This window comes from Lactuca serriola, chromosome 2, assembly GCF_051521515.1.
Source record: "Lactuca serriola cultivar US96UC23 chromosome 2, Lser_US96UC23_V15, whole genome shotgun sequence".
Lineage (NCBI taxonomy): Eukaryota > Viridiplantae > Streptophyta > Magnoliopsida > Asterales > Asteraceae > Lactuca > Lactuca serriola.
In genome coordinates this window covers 57,076,071-57,101,179 of record NC_136409.1, presented here as the reverse complement: position 1 = coordinate 57,101,179, position 25,109 = coordinate 57,076,071, and the positions used below count along the sequence as shown (strand labels likewise).

At 37.7% G+C, this 25,109-nt stretch overlaps 1 protein-coding gene and 1 non-coding gene across 2 annotated transcripts; one reads left to right on the top strand and one right to left on the bottom strand.

Annotated features, from left to right (window-relative positions):
* Positions 1-8,686: 8,686 nt before the first annotated feature.
* Positions 8,687-9,532, bottom strand: LOC145089249 (uncharacterized). Its single transcript, XM_079027711.1, has one exon. The coding sequence runs from the start codon at positions 9,530-9,532 to the stop codon at positions 8,687-8,689; it is 846 nt and encodes a 281-aa protein (XP_078883837.1).
* Positions 9,533-10,255: 723 nt separating this feature from the next.
* On the top strand, positions 10,256-10,363 carry LOC145091203 (small nucleolar RNA R71). Its single transcript, XR_013702089.1, has one exon. It is a non-coding gene; the product is annotated as a small nucleolar RNA R71 (small nucleolar RNA).
* Positions 10,364-25,109: the final 14,746 nt, after the last annotated feature.

The window sequence follows — 25,109 nt, the reverse complement described above, 5'->3', positions numbered from 1 at the left end:
GGGTATTTATGTGTGACCGAGAGGTCGGATATGTTATGAGATGTATGCATTGAATATGATAAGTTAACCGTTTGTATGTGCTATGTATGTTATGCTTGATATGGGCCGGAAGGCATTTTATGTTATGAGTCGGAAGGCATTGTGATGTAGACCGGAAGGTCGACGTGGGTAGGACCTGAAGGTTTACCGGGTCGGGACGAAAGTCCCCTGAGATACATGGACCGGAAGGTCATGGCCTGGAAAGGCGTATGTGTGTAAGTAGTATTTTGGGGAACTCACTAAGCATTTATGCTTACAGTTGTTGTGTTATGTGTTTCAGGTGCTAGCGAGGATCGTGGGAAGGCGTCGGCGTGATCTGTACACACTGATGGAGGATTTATGATCTTGGGATTTATATGATTTGTATTATGATATGATACATTGGATCTTTATGACTTGTTTTAGATGAAAACATGTTTTTAAGAAAAGAAAAAAAATTTGTTTTGAAAATTTACGTTGCTACATAGAATCCATTGTTCTGGGATGACAATGCCTGTCTTGAGAATCATACACTCTTTATCAGTAAAATGGGTAGAGTAGCCTTTGTTACATATTTGGGAAATGCTCAACAAGCTGTGCTTTAACTCGGGAGCGTAGTTGACATTTTCGAAGCTCAGCACTCCATTCGTAACAGTTCCGCGTTGTGTGATCTTTCCACCATCTCCGCCCGCAAAGGAAACATAATCCCCATTAAAAGATTCAATTTCGCTCAGTTGGGAGACGTCTCCATTCATATGTTGGGAGCAGCCGCTATCGACGTACCAAGGACGAACGACATTCCTCCGCAACTGTCCCTGCAAAATGAGCGGAATAATTTAGACTTAGGAACCCAGTTCATCACTATCTTGGGCTTCCCTTTTGGTTTCTTTGAATCATTTTTCAGTATTTTCAAATTTGGATCTTTATTCGTACTTTCTTCAGAGGATTTCAATGATGAATTAGAAAGGGATTTGGGCTTCCATTGATATTTAGGTTTTACAAAATTATCAGTTGGTTTTGAAATTGGTTTCTTAAAGGTTTGCCTTGAGCCTCTGGATTTTCCACCAGAGGAGGTTGAAGATCCAGAGCTGCCTTTGATGAGACCGATCTTGGCGCAGCCTTGTTCGGTTTTGGCAAACGATTGTGAGTTTTGTTAGTAAAAACCTTTTTATTCTTTTGTAAAACAGTCCTTTTTCTGCCTCTATCACCTTTCCAGTCATCATTTTGAGAGCGAGATCTTGAGGAATTTCTAATTAAAGACCTTCCCTGAGATTCATTCTCTCCTCTTGGTGACAAGTAATTCACAAAGATCCTATTTTGACAATTCCTAGCTATATGACCACCAACACCACAATTAAAACAAATATGTTTATTATTTGAACTTGTATTGCATTTTTCAGATTTATTTTCTTTACATACAATCTTACTCTTCTCAGAAGAACATGCATGAGAAATAGATTGTGAGATAAGTGAAGGTGCCTCAGTCATTTTGACTTGTGGAGTTGATGAATCTTCATGAGTATCAAAAGCATCAGAATTACCAAACAATTCATCAAACATATCGAAAAAAATTAAATTCAACAGTATCAGATGATGAGCCAACACAAGAAACATTTTCAGTCTTAACATCAGAAACACAATCAAAATTGTTCATAACAGAGATATCAGATTTAAAAACAGAAACAGATTCTCCAGCTTCACTCTTTGCCTGATCTAATGGTTGATCCGCAGAGGAAATAGAAACATTAGTACTTTCAACGTTAATAAAACCTCTTGAAACAAAACCAGCTGGTTTGCCATATCGAAGATGTGCATCCCTGTCAATTTCGTCATGTGTCATAGGGATGGATGTGTAGTTATGATTGAAAGGTGGAGGAACACTATCATACCCTAGACTCTTGTTTTGATTTTCTTTGAATTTTAATTGGGTTTTATATAAGGACTCGACTGTCTTACTTGACACAGTATAATTTTTGAAACTAACATCTGTTTTTCCACACTTAATTTTCAAAGCGTCAAGTTCTTTGGTTACAGCATCAAGTTGTCTCTAAGTATAGTCATAAAGCTCACATTTTTCACTGTATTCTGATTGAATTCTTCTAAAGTCTTTTATTTTAGCTTCTAGTTGGGCCTTAAGTGGTTTTTGTCCTTTCCTAAGTTGATAACCCTCATATCTAAGGTCCTCTACTTGCCTACGTAAGACTTGAATTTCATCACGAAGAAGTTTAACATATTCTCTACAAGCAAAAGAACAAGATGGTAGATTTACCTCGCTTTTCTTGGGCTCGGAAGAGGTAGATACCATTAGGGCAAGCTGTAGTTCCATCATCTCTGCTTCGGGATAAGCATCATTTATTCTTTGAAGCAACATCATCAATTTAAGCTAGGTGAGCATTTTCTGGCCCTGAGATATTCAAGGCTTGAATTTGGTCCTCCCAGTGAAATGATTGAGCAACCATAGCTGTTTCTCCATTGGCTGTAGCTCCTGCATTATTGTTTCCCACTGCAACCATCTGCCTGTTGTTGTTGATTCTGCGATCTGGCTTCGGGCAATCGTGAGCAAAATGACCTGGCTCGTGGCAGTTGAAACATCTCAGCATGCTTTTATTGAATCCCACCTTCTTGTCAGCATTCATGGCCCAATTGTTTTTCCCGGTCTTCTTGGCGAATTGTTTGGCTCTGAAAACATCCATGGCAATTTGCCATGTGATGTCCATTTCCTCCACATATTCAGGATGTATTTGGTCCAAATCAGCAAATGATAGCTGAGGTGGAAGATCTCTAGCTACAAAGGCATTGTAGCAGTTAACTAGCCTAGTGGCTAGAGCTAGATTTTCATCAGATTCTTTGGTTTTTGAAGAAGAGGCTTTAGTTGACACATTGGGAGTAGAGACGGTTTGTGGAATGACAAATGGCACATTTGAAGTTTGATGGTGAGGGATGGATGGTGCAGCATTGAAGGTTTGAATCTGAGGTTGTTGAACTGCGAAAGCTTGACCTGAGGAAGTCATGAAAGATGATAGAGCATTGTTGGATGAAACTCCAAGATTTGCAGTAGAGTATGAATTCACATGGTTGATTTCTCTCTGTTTGTCATCAATGTCACAGGCTTTGATGACCGCCATGATATCTGCAAGAGTGAGGCGATTCAAATCCTTGGTTTTCTTAATCACAACAACATTCATATCCCATGATCTAGGAAGAGCATTCAGAAGTTTCTTGTTGATTTCTGACTTGGTCAAGAAAATCCCTGAAATGTTCATGTCAGTTGTGAGTGCAGTGAACCTTTGCAATTGAGCTTCAAGAGTCTCTCCTGGAATGTAGTTGAACATGTTGAATTTCTGTCTCAGCATGTCCTGCCGACTCTCTTTCATATCTTCATTGCCCTCATAGACCTCAATAAGTGCTTCCCATAGAGCTTTAGCTGAAGTGTACTCACGAAAACCTTGAGCAATATCAGGAGATAATGCCATGGTTAAAGTGGCTAATGCTCTTTCCTGTTCCTCAACCAATTCAAATTCCTCATCAGTGTAGTTTTCAATAGATTTGTCAACCAATTGACCTCCAACTGTCATAGTGACTGTGACAGGATCTCTAAGAATGCTTCTCTAGATCTTGAAATCTTTCGGTTCAATGTATTTCTCTATTCTGTACTTCCACTCGGGAAAACCTTCAGCATACATTAACCTTGGAATACGTGTAGTAGTGCCCATAACACATCAAGTTCTTGAAAATGAGTTTGACTTTCAGAATCCATTTGAAATTTAAAGTAATTTAACAGTTCCAATGAGGTTTATGGTTTAAAAATTAAGCTGATTACGACAGTAAATGGAGTTTACGGTTTATGAATTTGGGACCGTAAAATTGGTTTACAGTTTAAGTTCACGGTTTTTGAGTTTACTATTCTTCGATCCTGATTATGGTTCTTGAAGTTGAAGTGTTTACGGTTGATAAGATTCCTCCTTTTACGGTCGTAAGCTAAGTTTACGGTTGGGCAGTAACCTCGCAAACAGCCTTCAAAACACGATTTTAAGATGAAATTCGTCCCTTAAAAGCCTAGAACGTAGAAACTAATGCTCGAACAGTGAGAATGGCAGCTTAAACACTCAAAATCTCGATCGAATGACTTTTTGATACCAGTTTTCGCTCTGATACCAATTGTTAGGTCCGAATCTGGATCCTTTACTAGTAATCAAACAATCACAAGTCGCGAATAACAATAAGATGAATAAGAATTGAGCTTGCACATGTTTATATCAAATAAACGTCTGGTACAACTCAAACACTAGTCGTAAACTGATTTCCATCAAAAAACCATACAAATGACCAACTCCTAGCCCTTATATACTCGACTGGACCGCAAACGGAGTTTGCGGCTGTAAACAAGTTTACGACCGTAAACGTGTTTACGGTCGTGAACATGACAAAACAGTAAACAACTCTAAATAAATCAAAAGTACTATTACAGACTCATAACCAAACAAATCACATTGAAAGCCTAGCCCAAACCATTTATCAGACCCTTCAAAAATTCTTACAACTCTTCTTGTAATTCTCTTTTTTTACATGTACCTCACTTTTTTCTCACTCAAAGCCCTACATGCTTAAGCAAGGGCACTCAACTTCAACCTTTATTGGCTAAAATAATAATTTTCCTGGATACATTTATGGTACACAATGCTAAACATATTGCATCCTTCGGGCTAAGCGAGGTCGTGTTTTTGTCCCATGATTTCACTGGAATAAGGAAGCCACAAATGCACTAGAACGTATATAGGCTCAACTAAACATTTGGGTCTTCATGCAATCATCAACATAATTCTAACATGTAATCCTAATTACTTTTTACCAAAATTTTCTTAATTAAGTCCTACGCAACATTTTTGGTATGCAAAAGATTTTAAAAAATTAAAGTTGACCTAAATTAGGACATTAGGATTCTGAATTTACTACGATGAAATCAAGCCCCTACCCCACACTTAATTTATGCAATGTGCTCATTGCATGTTATGCATGATAAAGAACAATAAAAATAAGGAGATAATTGGAACAAACTCCCCTGGGATAGTAGTGGCGAGGTTGATATCTCTTCTATTAAGCTCTTACTTCAATCGACTTTAGACATGGGAACAGCTCATCCATGTCTTGGGCATCTAATCGCATGTGGGGTAGCTCCAAATGTGTAGGAAAAATACTATAAAATCTTCAGGGATTGATTGCAAAGAATAAGTGGTCAAGTAGTGTAGCTAACAACATCAAATTAGCAACCTTTGTGGTAGATAAATGAGTGACTCGTCGATTCATATAAACGACTCATCGAGTAATAGCGCGAAATTGTTGAAATCATGAAAATGTATTGCGACTCGTTGAGTAGGTTATCTGCACTCGGCGATTCATCGTTGGGTGAAAAATAATTAACTGTATCCTGAATCCAGCTTCTATTAGACTTCAAAAACTTCCCATTGCTTCAGTAAACGTTCACTCATAAACCCTTTCGGACTGGACTCGACACTTAGACTCAATACGTCGACCTTTCTTGACTCGTTTCCATGTTTTTCTCACAAACTATAGACTCCTTATGCAAGCATTTCCTAAACCAAATTCTAAAATAAACCAAGGCAAATAAAACATCAAGCACATAAGAGTTTAAGTCCTAATTAAGAATTTAAACACACCAAAAAAAATAAAAACAAATAAAAATTGTTCAATAAAACATAAAAGAAACTAATCATCATCTTCTTCCTCATCATGGCCATGCACAGTCCGCTCCCACCAGCTCCACTCCGCCTTGCGTTAATGACATCGTCCCAAGAAGGAATGCAGGGGAAGTTACCCCCATCAATATGCGGAATATGAAAATGGTCAAAAAGCCGCACATGGGATTCGTTGCTAATATTAATACCCCTCGCCATTTGATCTTGTAGCCGCCTCATCTCGACATTGTACCAATCCATTGGTACTTCATCATTGTCCACCGGAATCACCGACGGTTCCTCTTTCGCTTCCCGTGCACGTCTCGATCTAACCCTCCATCCCGGTTCCTCGGGCCCGATCACCGGATCGTCATGTGGGATAGCATAATGACCTCCCCCATAATCTTCAATAATGCGTACCTTGCGAAAAAGAATAGGATTAAAGGGAGATGTCAAGATCTCCGTTAGTAAGCTCCAAGCACCACTAGTCATTAACCCATAAGAGTGGGCTAAACGTGTCACGAACATGCCACCATTAATTTTTGAAGTTTTGCGGTCTTTGACCGCTCCCCCCGCCAAGTATGAAGCGATGCACCATGGAATGTTGCAAAAAGTATTAGGTGTATGATGCTCCAAAGAAAGAAAACATCAAGGTTAGAAACCTTGTCATCATCTTTCCTTTGGTTAATGGTGTTCGAAATAAGACGGTGAATAAGGCGGTGTGTAGGTGATCGTATGTTCCCTTCTTGAGCCAACTTTGGAATATAAACTTTATTAGCAATGGTGTTCCACCAACTTAAACTTGTGATCCCATCCGGAAATGCTCTATGGAAATGCTCCAAAAATGTACGAAATGCACCCGTGTTGACCACTTGTTGGTCATATATCCCCAATCTCCAAGCTAGTTCGACCATAGAACAATGACGAACCTCGCCCCCAAGACAAAAACTAATACTTCCGGGGTTATAATAATCATCCACACCCGAGAAATGTATTGTGGAAAAGAACTCCAAGCACAGGTCACGATAAATCAGCTCTTGAATACGGAAGACACGACTCCATCTGTCACATGTAATGGACACTCCATTATGTACAAAGGTCTTGACTATATAAGGGGCCAACTCTTCTTCATAACAAACTCTCCCTAACCATTCCCAATCAATTGTATTGGGAGCACAAATTTCTTTTTTCTGGAGTTCTGCAAGCTTCTTCTTCCATTTAGTCCTCGTTGAATTTGAGTCGATTTGTGGAAAATGCAACCAAGGAAAATCTCCTTGACTTCCTCTAGAGCTTTGTCCCCGTGAAAACATGGTCCCTGCAAAACAAAGAACAAACAACCCAGAAGACACAGAAGAACATTAAAACAGAATCCATCTAGGTTCTCGACCGGACTCGTTGAGTCCATGACCGACTCGGCGAGTCTGATGAACTGCTCGAGTCAGTCGACGAGTCGTGCGAAATTCGACCATAAAAACTCAAAATTTGACCAAGGGTTTGTCCAGGGATGTTCCTATTATGTGTTAGAGCAAAAACATCCATCCAAAACACCACAATTAATCCAAAATCAAAACCCTAAAAATTCACTAAACTTCAAAAACGGGTGTTCTATGAAATCAACTCTTCTAAACATCTAAAAATCACGACTTTAGCAAAAATAAAGAAGAAATTAAGTACCTTGCTTGAAGAACTTTGAGAAATTTGAAGAAAATTGAAAGAAGATGGATGAATGCTTGAGAGAGAATAAGACTAGGCGCACGACGAGTATGAAGGGAATATGATCTCATTAGGGTAAAAACCCTAGTTTTACCAGATGTAAAAATATAATTAATTTTTTTTCAGTAATTAAAACCGACTCGTCGAGTCAGGGTCAGACTCGACGAGTCTAGTCGCGAGTTGAAACTCATCTGGATTCTGAATAGACTCGTCGAGTCAGGGTCAGACTCGTCGAGTCACTTGCAAACATTTTAGAAAATTATATCATTTTGTCATGTATTCATAAAAATTGTTCAATCCACCCCACACTCGGACCATGTGTACTCTCAATCAGTCATGTTTGATGATTTAGAAGAAAAAGAAAATCCTAAAAACGAAAATCAAACAAAAACTAAAACGGAAATGATAAAGAAAGCAAACTCTCATAACGGGTTGCCTCCCACCAAGCGCTTCTTTTTGAGGAGTCTTTAGCTGGACTCCCTCCCGCTCTACGTTTCTTCATTTCCCTGCATCGGGAATACACGCTGAATCTTTTGCAATTTATACTTCGTCTTGTAAGCGTGTATCTTCCTCTTATATGCCCATCTCAATTCTTCTCTCTTTTTCCTTGTGGCCTCTTCTTCACTTGCATGCTTGATCCTTTTCCCCACCTTCTTCTTCTTCACCCCACTCTCTTGAACCCTCTTTTGTACCTCTCCTTCTTTAAATTTAATTACTTCATAATTGGTAAAAACTCGGGCTCAAGGTTTGGTTACACGTGACTCAATGAATGGGTTATCAGCATCATCTTTCCTAACCTTTTCACTTTCCTCTTCTCCAAAACTTGCCTCCTCGTCAAGTCGAATATCTTCCTCTTCTTGCACCATTGTATCGAGGTAAGCCACTTGAACGTGTTGGAAGTCACCATATGCCTTAACAATTTCGCCTTCTGCTGCTCGATCCTCTAAAGAATTAGGAAAAATCTTCATGTCAAAATCAGGCAAGGGACTGGTAACAAGCAAATCAAGATAATCCAAGTTGCTGAAATTTTCGACTGGACTCGTCGAGTCTGTCGAATCGACTCAGTGAGTTGATGCGAATTCCCCAGTTTCCATCGATTTTTCTGAATCAGTTCCCTTCAGCAGCTTCTTTATCTCCTCTAAGTCTTTTTCAACATCACCATTTCCTCCAGAAGATAGTAGAAATTTACTTGGATCTTCTTCTTGTAGGAGTGCAAGTTCTTTTTGTAGTATTTCATCATCCAAATCAATGGAGGAAACTTCTTATTTTCTTGTGTCTTCTTGCTTAATCTCTGGTATAGCTTTAAACACCGCCGACTCATCTCCTACCCTCAATGTTAGTGTGGACTCGCATACATCTATCAATGAACATGCGGTATTCAAAAATGGTCTCCCCAAAATAATTGGAATTTTGGGGTCTTCTTTCATGTCAAGCACTACAAAGTCCACGGGGAATACAAATTTGTCCACCTTTATGAGAAGATCTTCACAAACACCTCTTGGACGAATGATTGTACTGTCTGCCAAATCGATCTTCATATTTATAGACCTTGGCTCCGGTAAATTCAACTTCTTGAAGAAAGAAAAAGGCATTAAGTTAATACTTGCACCTGAATCGGTCAATTCTTGAGTAGCAAGTATATTTCCAAATTGACAAGGAAACGAGATGCTTCCCGAATCGCCCTTCTTTTCTGGTAGTTCATTTAATAGTAACTCTGCCACTTCAGCCATATCTTTTCTAGCAGCAAAGAGACCCTTAAGCAAGTTTAAATACTTGGGTGTTTGAAGCTTCATTTCAACAAATGGGATGTTGACTTGAAGGGCTTTAACATGTTCCATGAAAGCTCTGTATGCTTTGACCTTTTCATCAGGTATGGCTCGAATTGGAAATGGAAAAGGAGGCCTGTAAGGATTTAAAGAAACAACAGATTTGTCATCAGGGCAAGGACTCGTCGATTCCATTAGAGGGACTCGGCAAGTCAGATCGGGTTTAGCTGAACTCGACTCTTTTGTCTTTTCTACTTGCACCTTAGTTGAGACCTTCTGTGCAGGGGTCAGAGGAGTGAAAATTTCCCCATTACTAGATGTTATAGCATTCACATTCTCCATTCTCGTATTATTCTCGGTTTTACTTGGAAGTTCACCCGGTCTTCTTTCGTTCACTTGATGTGCAAGTTGTCCTAGCTATTTCTCAATGTTGAGAATAGATGCTTGCTGATTCCTAAGTATAGTTATGGTCTCTTATATTGCAGCATCATGATCATTGTGTCTTTTCTCGGACGCGGCTATAAATCTTGTGAACATCTCTTCTAGATCGGCTCTTTTGTCCACAACCGGTTCTTCCTCTTGATAGAAACCCCTCTCTTTTTGCTTGTATTTCTCTTCCTTTTCCCTTTTGTATTCTTCATACGAGAGCCATTACTTCTTGGATTTCTGCCAAGTTTCATCGTATCTGTCTTCACTTGAATAGAAAACTTGTGCCTTTTTGTTCCCATTCTCATCCAAGTCACAATCTTTAGTTAGGTGAGGTCCCCTACAATTTTCACATCCCACTCGGATAGCATGGATTGTTTGATCCATCTTCGTCATTCTTCTATCTAAATTTTCTAGTTTAGCCATCATTGCCGCCATGCTATCGTTGACCGTGTTCACCACCCCCTACTTACTTCATTTCGTGGGTTGTGGTATTCTCTAGAATGTTTAGAGAACTCTCCAATCAATTCTTTTATCACCGGGGGTTGCTTTTTTGTGAGTGGGCCTTGCGAGTCAAGTAGTTGCCTTGTTGTGACATTGACTCCGTCGTAGAAGATGGAGACTTCTTGTTGGCTATTAAGGTCATGGTGTGGGCAATTTCTTATCAAACTTTTGTACCTCTCCCACGCATCATAAAGGGACTCTCCGGGGTTATTGTTCAAAGTTAGCAATGGCCTTCTTCAACTTGGCTATTTTAGAAGGTGGGAAAAAATGGTCAATGAATTCTTCTTTCATCTTAGCCCATGTGGTGATGGATCTGGGAGGGAGTGACTTGAGCCAATCTTTTGCAGCACCCTTGAATGTGACTGGGAGTATACGAAGCAGCTGGGTCTCGCGAGGCACATTTGGAACATTGAAGTAATCAGCTACATCATTTACTTCATCCAAATGTTTATATGCATCTTCGTGATCTTTTCCATGGAAGGGAATCTCCTTTAGTTGAGCGAGTATGTGGCCCTTTAATTCGAAAGTAGCAGTAGCGGGAATTGCGGGTTGCACAAGTCCCGGGCCGGTATCATCACGCATCTTCTTCTTCCATTCCCCCATGGGGACTTCATCGATGTTCTCCATGGGAATAGTTGGCTCGTCGTCAAAGTCGGATTCGTGCCCAAAAGTGGGGTCTTCTTCTCCTTCGGATTCGTACTCGGTGTCTTCTTTGATCGGGTCTTCTATTGCTATAGAGGCGCTGGAAGCTCCTGATTTGATGTTCTTCTTCTTGCTGAAAACGGACTTTAGATTCTTTAGTGGCGAGTTCTTTGAAGAAACGGATTCTCCAACGGATTTTCCCTTGTTCTTCCTTAGGGCGGACTCCGGGTCTTCTAGTGGAGGGACCAAAGGTGTATCAGATCCTCGGGTCATGAAACAACTGCAAATAAAACAAGAAAAACGCGTAAAAAGAACAAAAATAAAATAAAAACTAAAACTGTGAACAGCGATGGACTCACCGAGTTGACTCGAGTGCACTCGGCGAGTTCAAGGCAAAAACAGTAAAATTCCTAATTAACTTATTAAAACATAAATTTATCAAAACCTATACTAACTACTAAATTTCCTAAGAATTAACTTTGTGTAAGATAAATCCCACACAAAGGATCGATAAAACTAGAAATTAGTGCTAATTTAGAACCGTTCCCCGGCAACGGCGCCAAAAACTTGATGTGTGTAAAACCAACTAGTTTTAAACCTACTTTTAATTATAAAATAAACACACAAAGGCAGTGGACCTATCAATTGTGGTAAAGCTAAATAAGTAGGGTATCGAACACAGAGAACGGTAAATTAAAACTAAAACTAATTTTTATCTAAAATTAAGTAATAAAAAAGGGTTTTCTCTAGTTTTACAAGACTAGAAACTTATCAACTAAACTAATTAACCAAAAACTAGACAAGTAAAGATTCAACTAAATTCAATAACGAAGGGAACTTCTGTTTAGGTCAACTCAATTGATCCTAAGGTTGATATTATGGTAATAGTGCAATGGATTAATTCTTCTATTGACTACCGATTTAAGTGATTAGATTCACGTTCGCTGCACTAATCCTTAAAGAACAAACTAACTCAAACAGTGGCCAGTTGTCTAATTTAATTCAGTTCACTAGGTTATTTATTCGGGTTAATTTAGACTTGTAATAGTTAACTAATTTGGTCCTTTAGTTAACCTCTTGTTGATGATCATCACACAAGCTCACACATGAATTTACCTATTTTTCTTATTAATTCTAGTTTCATGTTCATTAATCCTAGACATATGATAAAGTGGTCACATAAACATATGAGGTTAACAACTAAGAGATGTTCATGCAGCTTAATTATCTTCCTATTAACAGAAAAATAGTTATCATTCACACATAAGGTTCTTTAACAAGCTAGAATCAACAAAATCACCAATATTAAATTAATCCTACCATAAATCAAACCCTAGTATCAATATTGTCTCCCCAAACAGAAGTTTAATGGTTTTAGCTCATGATTGAGGTAATTAACAGCACAAAAACGAAATCTAAAAGTCTAACCATGATGACAAACAATAGATTAAAGTAAGAATGATGTAAATTTGCCTCAAATCTCCTTCGGGATTGGTTTTAGGGTTGTATCTTCGTTCTCCAGATCTCTCCTGACTTTAATTCGCAGCTTGCCTCTCCCCAAGGGTTCCAGAATTACTTGTGTCGATCTAAGAAGTTATTTTTATAGATTCGACCCGACTCGCCGAGTCCACCCCTTAATTCCCATACACGGTAAGTCATGGAGTCTTTATCTTCTCGAATCTTCGATGAGACTCGCCGAGTAGTCGACCCTACTCGTCGAGTACCTTGCATTTTTGGCGTTTTTTCTTCTTTGTTCATCTCCCGAGCTCCCAACCGCTTCTTCTACTTCCTTTTACTCCCGAGCTTCACTTTTGGACTGAAAACACAATTCAAACACTTTTAAGTATCTTTTGTCCATGATATGCAATAAATTAGCTAATAAATGATAAAAATCTATGCTTATTATAGGGCTAAGTATGCAAATATCAAACACCCCAGAACTTCCATCTTGTACGATTGATCAATTATATCAATATTTAACTCGATTTCGTTGCCTTTTAACGCCGTTTAAGGGTTCGCTTAAGTGTTCTAAGCCTGAGTACAGCTGGGAATGAGATTAGGAATGAGTCAACAAGTCGTATATGGACAAAACCGGGCAATACACCCTCTTGGGAGGTGTGTACGGCCGTACACACGGGTGTGCTGCCGCACACCCATCCTCCAGCCGCACACCCCTACATATATAGGGTGACCCCCTTCATTCATTCCTTTATTTTGGCTGCACTCTACTTTTTCCCTCTCTAGTTTCTCTCTCTAGAATCTTCATCAAAGAACACTCCAAAGGCCCCAAAAACGTGAAGTACTCCATCATTTAGCTTGTTATACTGGTAAGACACCTTAAATCAAAGCCTAAACCTTTCATGTTCTTCATCCTTTGAAGGTGTACGGCTGCACACCTTCATAAATTGGTCGTACACACCTTAAAGACCCTCCAAAGTGAGAGTTTGACCACCTATCTTCTACATGGACTTGGTTTGAGCCTTAAAGCACTTAAAAATCAACTTTTGGAGCACAAATAAGAAGTGTACGGCTGTACACTCCTATGTACGGCCGCACACACCCTCTGTACGACCGCACACACACGCACACTCTGGCCGCACACACACTCTTATGTCCGTACACTCACTTTAAAGCTCATATTTGGCTTTAAACTTGCAATAACACTTAGTATGGGACCTAGAACTCTCCTTGGGTGCTTGTAGAACATTGGAAACAACTCAAAAACACTCCGCATCATGAGTGTACGGCTGTACACTCATGGGCTGTACACCCATGACCGTACACACCCTTAGAATAGCCATACACCTCCCTCATTGATCATTTATGGTTCCGACACTTAGTTCAAGCATTTCCAGGTCATTAGGGTGGTTTTACGTCATGATTAGCCATGAAATACCCTAATCTAATACATGTATGGTTTATCAAATGTTAATAGGATCCACTTACGTACGAAACATCAATTGACACTCATTAGGGTGGTTTTACGTCATGATTAGTCATGAAATACCCTAATCTAATACATGTATGCGTTATCAAATGTTAATAGGATCCACTTACGTATGAAACATCAATTGACACTCAACATCCACGCCAACCTTACACCCGAATCCTACGTTAGTTCATACCCCTATGTTTTCTGTGTTTTTAATATTTTCAGGGGGAATACAAGTCAAATTCAAAGTATTTTATTAAGTTTTAAACTTATTAATACAGTCCAACGATTTCCATGTTTAATAATATATTCAGATATCTTATCCCTTTTTGTAAAATGTTGAGCACAAGGGAAACCTAAATTTGGAAATCTAACTACACAACTTTCAGAAAGGTTTTACAAAGCATTTTCTATATCAACTCTAATAAACTATAATGGGTATAGTTTGGGATAACACTCTAGGCAGTTTCTACCAAATTAGACTTCATAAATGAATATGTATAAACTATGGCAGATTTACTTCATGTTACATATTTTCTCAGGAGTATAAAGTACATTTATTCAGGGATAATTACTGTTTCTTGCTAGTGAACTAGATTATAAATAATTGTGAGGCACTACTTCAAAACTGTACCCTTAGGTGTACAGAGATAAATCCTTTTAGTATAACCATAGTCTCCTGGAGGGAGAGCGTGAGATTTGTGAATAGATCTATTCGAGATTGAAAATCCCACACCTGAACTGCTAGCTACAATTAGGCAGGCATGCCTGGGTTGAACAAATGTCATTTATCATAACGCCTGAAGAACGTTATAATGGTCTCTCGGTCATATCAAGTATGGTTGTACGACTCACAATTTTGGATTACGAACTCTACTCTTCATTGTTTTATTTTGAATAATAAAATTACTTTCATAAATACACCGATAGTTATCAGGGAATTCTAAACTTGCATCTCTACCTCTATATGGATAACCTGTTTTAAGGGAAAATATGGGATTTTCCCAGGATAACACTGGTATTTCTAAAACTGATGGTTTATTTTCTACTATTAGATACTCTCTCCACACTACTTTTCATAAGAAAATATGGGATTTTCTTGAGGAACATTTTTCTAAAGAATCAAATAACATTTTCCACTAAACTAAATACTTATGAACTCACAAGCTTTATGTTGATATTCTTTCAAACTGCTTGTATTCTCAGGTCAACCATAGACAGGTACTCATGCCAACTTTAGAAGAAGACGGAGCATTTTGGAGTAACATCTTTTGCTTTTGTTATATACTGTTATGTACAAACTATGTTTTCAAACTGATGTAAATAATCATATTATAATGTAATGGTTATGTTTACTTGGGTTACTATTTTACAATTATTGTGATACTACGCATGACGTCCTCCGCACCGAACGTTTCCACCGTTCTGGTTTTGGGGTGTGACACTAGTAGTATCCTGTCTTTAATGCTTTAAAATAGAAGGATCTGCCCCCAGTGTGGTTTCCGCAGTCCCCTTCGTGGATGTCCTTTAAGACCTCTACAACTTCGTGATCTTCTAAACACCTGAGGTATGGTCCTTCCACAAAATTTTTATACAACTAACCTTGGATTAGAACGAACCTTGAGATCCTTGTTTTGAATTCTCTTTTGCTTTTTCTCTTCGTTAGTGATCATGCCATTTTGAAGGGACTCCATGATGGGTTGGATCCAGGATCTTGAAGTCAAGGAAGGATCTTGAATGTTGGGATCCTGACGTTGGAGCTGTTTGGTTTTGAGCATTCTAACACTCCTATGGTGTACATACAACCCTAGATACCTTGGATCTACGTTTTCTCTATTATACATGCAAATATCAAATTTCCAAGGTATCATCCTAACTAGCATATTATGGATTATATACAATATGAAATATAGTTGAATGGCATACCTTTTGTTGTAGCTTGATTCCTTGGACCTTAAAGAGCTTACTGCCCTAAGTGTTGCACCTCAAATGGTTCACACAGCACCACCAACAATTGGAATAACTTGAGAGAGGATTACATACACTCAAAATCGGCTAGCCCCCATATGTCTGTCACTAGTCACTCCTTAGTGCCAATTTCATGAGCTATGAGGCTTCTTATATAGTGTTCACATTAGGGTTACACCATGTAACTCATGACTTTCCATACTCCTCATGATCCATGGGTTTTAACCAGCATGGAGTATCCATGGGTCACCACATGGATTTAGCCCAACATGAAGAACTATGGATCATAAACCCACTATATAAGAATGAATGATTTACCAAATCAATCCCCATTTATTTATTTAGTCTCTTTTGATCACAAAATTAATTCCATATTAATTCTTGATCAAAACTAATTAAATAATATGATTTCATATTAATATATTAGAACTTATAATATATTAATAAATCATAAATATCCTCTTCTCACAGAAGTCTATCCAAATTGTTCTGATGTCATGCAACCTAAATGGACCATGCTACTCTCGGGTCAAGTACATACCAATAATAGTTATGGGCTTAGACACCTAATCCAACAGTCTCTCACTTGGATAAGTCTAATAACTATTATTGCAAGCATGACTCCAACCTGACTAGCAATCATAGCTCTTAAAAGTCGCTGTCGAACTCTGATCTAGTCAATGACGTGTCCATTAGATAAGGGATCATATATTCCTCCATTCAAGATATCATACGGATTGAGACATGGATTATAATCATTCTCTCTGTCCATCTGTTGTTTCCTAATTTTTGATTTATGACGACCGACTAATTGAACAAATCAAATCAGTCCAGGCTTGGCCAAGCACTTAGGAGTGTCATCACTAAATCATCAAGGGGACCACATATATTGCTTTTATCCACATGGGGTAAAAGGAACGGATAAACTTCGACCCAAATGATCACTTGTACTAACTCATGAAATTACACACAACAATATGTTTTATAACAACCAAGTTACTGGTGCGTTTACATATGTCAATGTGCAACCGAATCGCAACTACAACTCACACGTCTCCGTTTGAAGAATATAAGATATTATCGTCTCATGATCACTCGTGATAAAATCCATGAAGTGATTCAAATGAGTGTGGGTTGAATCAAATACTCGAATCTTATTCCAAGAGTACTCATGAACACTATAGCCACTTTATCCTAGACAATCTACAAACCCATTCATGACAGTCTTGCCTCAATACCTACTTCTAAAGTATGATCGAGTGTGGATGGTATGAATAACCTAGTTATTCGGGAAGTCAAAACATGCAAAGTGAAACACAAGAATAATACTAATCCTATATGGCCCTAAAATTTTTGAGCCATATTGATTACTCATAATTTATTATATAATGTTTCGAATAATCAACTTAATACTTGAAGTAAAACAATAGTTATGCCATGCTCCGAGCATGCACACTATGTTTGTCTAAACGATTGTTATGTCATGCACCAACCATGCACACTATGTTTGTCTATGGTCCTTAATTTGTGAAATAGATCAATTGAAAACATTCAATGATGCTCATTTCACAATTCCAAATCCTTACTGCTAGTGTAAGAATTCCAAATTCTTGTCACTACCAAAATGTGTTAGATTCTAAACAATCATGCAATGATTCGATTGTAATGTCCAGGTGCTAAAAGTCACAGAGACTTGACCAATGATATTACAAAACTATTCCTTTGGAGATTATTACAAGACAATCCCATGGAAATGACGTCTCAAATTCAAAGTACATTCCTATGAACATCCTTCTTGCATAAAAGTTTCTAACCTTCTCATCTATTCTTCACCTCTCAATATGGAAACATTCCATATTCCCATTTTGACTATCACTTCTGAACAAGAGTTGCCTCTCTTTAGAAAATGTTAATATGGTCCATCCATTTTATACTACCAACTGTCCTTAAGCAACCGATCTTTAGCAAACCTTAGATTGTCCTTAATAGTTGTTTAACCACTTTAGTCAAATCCGGTTCTATTCCTTTTTCCCTCTTAACGCCCAAGGCATTTGGAAAATTAGAACACGAGAATACTATTGCATATGCAATCGATCCTATACCCGAAGCATATTGGATACGATTCATAATGTCTAACATAAAGACATGATACTCAATCAGCCTTTTGCTATAATATTTATATTTGCCATGTTCTCAAAATGTTGATTATGAAGAGGTATGCCGTAATCATAAACAAAATTTGAGAACGCAATTAACCTTTCCATATATATAATTTTTTTATGTTAAACCATTCCAACATAACATTCATATATATATTTGACTAAAATTGATTAAAATCTCAATCTAAGCTTTTAGATTTGAATTGAAGTATGAATTCCTCTCCCTTAATTATAGCAAAAAAAACTTTTCAAACCCTACAACTTTGCAAATTGAAACTTTTATTTTCTATAATTAACTTTGCTAACTTGCAACACTTTCAATAATAATTATACCCCCACTAGCATTATAATTATTATCTTTCTAGCATAACACTTATGCTCCCACTAGCTTTGACATGTACCCAAAATCAACTGGACTTCTATAAATCAACACTTTGTTGACTTTCTTACCAAAGTTCAGATTTCTGATATGAGATGCTTTGATAAGACTTTATCTAGGCTTCTCAAACTTATACACCTTTCCTTAGATAACTCACATGTGTGTCTAAACTATTTAAGAACTTATAGCAATAAGTCTCTAATGTTTAGACCTTTTTTCCATTTCTCACAATTCGAATTATGAAGAGGGATGCCGTAATCATAATCGAATTTGAGAATGCAAATATCACAATTTCTATCTTAATATCTACTTAGTGAAAGCGTTTCCTCACCATCATATTCATGAATCGGAGAGAAACCTTATGTCACTTAGATTTTATGGTGTATGTGTTCCTATACATGTGAATTTGTCATAACCATAATCAAAAGACAAGGTTAGTGACAAATCCAAACTCATATGGACTGAACTTGTTCAATCTAAATTTATTGCCACCTGGCAGCACAAGGGCATGCCATTGCTTCCAAGGTTGTTATGCAAACAACTGAGAACTCATATGCACGGTCAACTTACTGGACTAGGCACAGAGACAAGAATATGTCAACACGATAGGTTACAAACCTCAAGTCGTGTGCTAGTGATAAACAATAGGTTTATTCTTGATTACTTCTTGAAACTTGTCAAGATCTTTAAGACTCCCACTGACCTCTTGACATATAAGACTCTCTTGTCAAGAACCATTCCTTGACAAACAAATATTCAAGAGTTAGTGCGGATTCTTATCAAGAAAAACACTTCAGACAATTTGGTCTTAGTTGGTCTTTGTTTTAACCAAAACATCACAACTTACCAATTTCAAATGTACAAGTAAGAAACATATTACTCTATATTTGATGAGTGCTATAAACCTTCTTAATTTAATGTCACTCAAGGCACAATCTTAGAGTATGACTCTAAGACTTGTTTTGGAAACGAAGTATGACTCATCTTCTTGATTTAACCATTTCAACAATTCACGATTGCTTTTTTGCTTTTCTTAGCCATACAAATGTAGTAAGATATCCTTAGAGGATCAACTGTGACATGGTTATTTCATAATCATTAGGATGGTAATAAAACACGATACTAAAGTACTCTCCAATCTCTTCAGATTGGAGAAACTTGTATCTTTCTACCTAATTTGATTCTTCTCATTCCATCTGTCATATATTGAACCTTTTTCCAATGTTTCAGAATCATACTTAAACTTGTAAGCAGAACCATGTTTACTAAACTTTAGTAAATCATGACGAATAGTCTTATTGATCTTTATGGCGGGTCTTGACCAGCGCACACCTATTGTGCCCGATCCTCTAATCCTTCACTTGACTCACATATACATGTGAACAAGGATTAGTCTTAATTTACCAAAGATGAAAATTCTCATTCATCATATAATACAACTTGCATGATTCCAAGTTTCTGTCCAACTGAAACTTGGGTGATGAGAATCTTTCCTTATTTGGTAAATTTTGACACTACCACAAAGGAAAGAATCAAAATCATATTTCCAATATTCCATACAAGCAACAATTTTTCACAAATGCCATTGTAAGGAAATTTTATAATAAGATAAATCTCAAAAAATTTCTTTATTTGTAAAATTGCAGAAAACTTATCCTTACAATGCAAATACAAGTGGAAAAATGTTCTTATCTATTCCTAAGCAATCTATCATAACTCTTAAGCAGCAGCTCAAGAATCTGATCATCGAATCATGTGATCGAAATCCATTTCTTCGCGATCAGACTCATCATGCTCTTACTCTTAAGTTTCCTCTCTATTCTTCGATTCTACAAAACATGAAGATGCGACCTAGTCACATCATTTATTAAGAATCAAAAATTAGGAACTTAATAGAGTTGGATAGTTTACTTACCTGAAGCAGAATCAAACCTTTCGATTCTACCTTTTCTCAGATCTTTCAGGTAGTCAGGGCAGTTTCGCAACCAACGGCCCTTCTCTTGGCAGTAAAAACATATGGACTCTTTGGGAATAGCACATGGGACAATCTCAGACTTAGCCCTTCTCTTTACCATTTGGTCAACCGGGTTGACTATGGCCGATCCCTTTCCATTGGGAAGAGAAAGCTTTTCTGGACTTCCAATGCTGCCATTGCCAATGTCCATGGAAGTTTAAGGAGTAGATCTTCCAATCAAACTTGCTTTTCTAATGTGCCAAATCATTGTTGATTCAACAACAACAAGAAAATAAGTAAGATCAATAAGGGTCATGTTGTGGTCTGTCACATAGTAGTCCTTAATGAACTCACTCTATGACTCGGGAAGTGATTGAAGAACCCAGCCAACTTCCTTGGGAACACGACACCCAACTCTCTCAGCTTGTCAGTATGTAACTTCATCTCCAAGACATGAGCACATACAAACTTTCCTTCTTGCCAATAGGGATTTGAGTGACCTAAAACTTGTGGGTTAGGGATAATTATTCGATGAGGTGGAAGGAAGTGAAGTTCCACTATAGGACGAAGAAGGGATTAATCTTTCACCTTGATCGCCTTGTGGAAAATCATCTTTAAGAGGAAAGCTTGTTCTTAAAAGATTTGGGAAGACCATAGCTGTATAAACTAGACATCTACAAAAGGGAGAAATTCAAGTTTAGTTGATTTTAGTCCTTAATATAACATCCAAATGAAATATTAAGGCTAGGACCCCACACAATGTTTTACAATTTGGAAGAGGGATGCCGTAATCCAAACTGCAAAATATTTGAAGGTAGGTAAATGACAATTTACCAATTTCCACCACAAAAAACGAAAAATGATTTTAGGTCTTAGGTGGATTGAAACTCCTAGATCCTTTGAGATTCATTGAACAATTTAATGATCTGTTTAAATCTCGATTGTGCCCTTCAATTTTGTGACTGGGATGCCGAGGATCACAAACAAGGTGTGAATAACCATGCAAATTAGCGTGGTACACCCAATGTTACAACCACCTAATCAATGTGCCAGTTAACCACCCACACTCCATTGATCTATAATTGACATCAAGCTACCCTTTGCCACACACTGTCAGTCCCGATTAGTGTGCCGGTTAACCACACACGCTCCACTAACGACTTAACAAGGTGCAAAGTGTAATTTCATGGGTTAGCACCATATTCACATTTTCTTAAGTAACTAAGATTGGGAATTAATAAGTGTTTAGTTACTTTATATTTATCATTATACTTTTATTGAAGGAAGAATTAGAATCCTATCCTACCCATTCGAGTAACGACCCTCCACCAGTCAAGGAAGCGGTGGGTGAGAGTAGACACCCATTAAATTGTCATTTTATAGGCAGTAACCTTATAACCCCTTATAGTCCGGCTTCGAGAATGAGGCCTACTAACGGTAAGACTGACTTTACTCTTTTATATATATATATATATATATATATATATATATATATATTAAACCTATAGTATTATAATAGTATAAGGATTGAATTTTAAACTTTTAAAATATCTAGGGCTTGGAATTAAAGTATTCTAAAGTGTCTTTACAAATTCCAAAACTTGAGGGCAAGTTTTGAACTATTCAAAAACTTTTGGTATCCATAACTTATGAGTTTAATATAGGATTAAATAAAAAGACTCTTTAAAATCCATAACTTGAGGACAAGTTATGAAGTTCATAAAACCCTTTATGAAAAGGAATCTTCATTTTCTATAACCTATGAGTTTTAATGACTTTTAAAAGAAATAGTTTTCACTTTTCCATAACTTGAGGACAAGTTATGGATTTAATCAAAAACATTTAGACCAAAATTGTACCATACAAAAACAATCAAATTGTCTATGATCTAAGTTAAACTCATAAGCACAAGACAATTCATATCAAACAAATTTCATGTAATTAGCCTAACCATATAAACTAATACAAGACATGAAGCTTTGACAATTATCTTTTAAATTGGATAAACATGATCATTACCACATCAAAAATAGGTTTATAAGTTCAAAAAACAGCTTAGGGTAATGATTCTAGTCCAATTCCAGCCAAAAATATCAAAAATCTGTTGTCACGGGCACCAACTCGTTGAGTGTATGAACCAACTCGGCAAGTTGGATAAATTTGTACTTGGACTCAGTGAGTCCCCCAGTGGACTCGGCGAGTCCACTATCCAGAACAACAGAAAATCGATTTTTAAGGCATTTTCAAGCAAGCAACATCAAGTATAATTGAAAACAAGCCTAGGCTCTGATACAACTGTTGGGTTTTGAGCATTCTAACACTCCTATGGTGTACATGAAACCCTAAATACCTTGGATCTATGTTTTCTCTATTATACATGCAAATATCAATTTTCCAAGGTATCATCCAAACTAGCATATTATGGAGTATATACAATATGAAATATAGTTGAATGACATACCTTTTGTTGTAGCTTGATTCCTTGCACCTTAAAGAGATTAGTGCCCCAAGTTTTTCACCTCAAATGGTTCACAAAACACCACCAACAATTGAAATAACTTGAGAAGATTATATACACTCAAAATCGGCTAGCCCTCATGTGTGTGTCACAAGTCACTCCTTAGTGCCAATTTCATGAGCTATGAGGCTTCTTATATAGTGTTCACATTACGGTTACACCATGTAACTCATGACTTTCCATACTCCTCATGATACATGAGTTTTAACCTCCATGAAGTATCCATGGGTCACCACATGGATTTAGCCCAACATGAAGAACTATGGATCATAAGCCCACTATATAAGAATGAATGATTTACCAAATCAATCCCCATTTATTTAATTAGTTTATTTTGATCACAAAATTAATTCCATATTAATTCTTGATAAAAAAATTAAATAATATGATTTCATATTAATATATTAGAACTTATAACATATTAAGAAATCATAAATATCCTTTTCTTACAGAAGTCTATCCAAATTGTTCCGATGTCATGCAACCCAAATGGACCATGCTACTCTCGGGTCAAGTACATACCAATAATAGTTATGGGTTAGACACCTAATTCAAAAGGACCATTGAGTTGAGATCTTCAATTACTACCACATTGGTAGTCTGACTAAGATCGTGAAAGCATTTATGTTACTTGGTGGGATCCTCGATTACCAGGGCTAATATGTGGATTATAAGGATAGTTGTAACATTGTAAAAATTTAAACAATTTTTCACATTTTCAAAAAACATTCCCATTCATAATTATTATAAAAGTCTCAATGTATCACATCTCAATTCATAAAAACATATCCCAAGATCAAAAGAACATATAAAACTCCGCGTGTGTGTATGAATCATGCCGACGCCTTCCCGCGATCGTCACTAGTACCTGAAACACATAACACAAAACACTATAAGCATAAATGCTTAGTGACTTCCCCAAAATACCACATATAACACATATTAGCCACTCGAGGCTATAACTCTTTGGGCCCTTGGGCCCTAACTCTGTGGACCCTTTGGTCCTAGCTTTGTGGACCTTTCGGTCCTAACTCTGATATACACACAGCATAAATCACATAGAAATAATGCAGTGCAACACATCACATAGATAGCATACAAGATACTCTATCACATAACTCTAGTTACCTATTCAAGGTAAAGTATAGTGAGAATACTCACCTCATATGATGTCTAGTAACTCATGTGCTCGATATCCCTGAATCTCGTAACAACGACCTAGCCCCGCCTAATCACATAAAGTAAGTTTTTCAAATCATTAACGGCTCTCAAGGCTAGACTACATTCCTTCCTACAAGTCCACAGATGGGTAAAAGACCATCTTACACCTCCTTATCCCAAAAGTCCAAATGTTGACCAAACCCTAAAAGTCGACGAAAGTCAACAATCAACTTTGACCCGACTCGTCGAGTGCACAAAGGTGACTCGGCGAGTACATGCGGGTCCTCTGAATCCTTTGAGCCTCTTTTGGGTCGTCGAGTCTTTCCTCCACTTAATGAGTTACACCTGCTACAAATCGCGGGCAACCCCGACTCGACTCGTCGAGTCCACTTATGAACTCGATGAGTTCATTCCATGCTCACAATCAACTGACATTTTGAGGTCAGATCTGTTCCTCTAATCCGTGGATCTAACCTTCCTAAGCTCAATAAACACGTAAAGGTTCGAACTTGATACTCATGCAACGTCCAAATGACACTACTTGATGATTTAGCCCCAAATACAACATCCTAAGTCCATTTCTTCCATGACTCCACATAAAGCAAGATGGAGTAAGTCCTCTGGACCACTGTGGGTCCAGATCTGATACCCACGTGATAAGGGACCATATTCTCAATACATCATCTCAATAAAGGGTATATAAAACCCTAGATCCATGGATAATTTAATAAAACAAAGAAAGGATCGATGTGATACCTCAAGGATGATGTCCTCTGATTGCAATCCACGAATAAGCAACCTTCTTGGCCTCCTTTAAGCTGGAACCAACTTCTTCTTGCAAAACAAACCCACAAAGTTCTAAAAATGGCTTCTTCTCTCTTTCAAACGCTCAAGCACTGCTAGGGTTTCTCTCAAGGGTATGGTAGCCGCAAATGGTGGCTATAAGGGTCCTTAAATAGGCCCTAAACCCAGGAGATTAGGGTTTCATTAAACAGCGTGGACTTGCCGAGTCCACGTATGGACTCGCCGAGTCCATCATTAAATTAGACCAACTCATACACGATCCCACTCGGCGAGTTTGAGTGCCTACTCGCCATGTTCATCTCTAATATTCAATATAAATACTTAAAATAAGATACCTGGGAATCCAGATGTTACAATTCTCCCCCTCTAGAATTAGACTTCGCCCCCGAAGTCCTGCTCATCAAACAACTCTAGATGCTGCTTCCAAATCTCCAACTCTGGCTCCCAGGTCAGCTCGGACCCCTTCCGATGT

Coding starts and splice junctions, on each gene's coding strand:
- LOC145089249 (XM_079027711.1), bottom strand. CDS start 9,532: ATGGAGAATGTGAATGCTATAACATCTAGTAATGGGGAAATTTTCACT.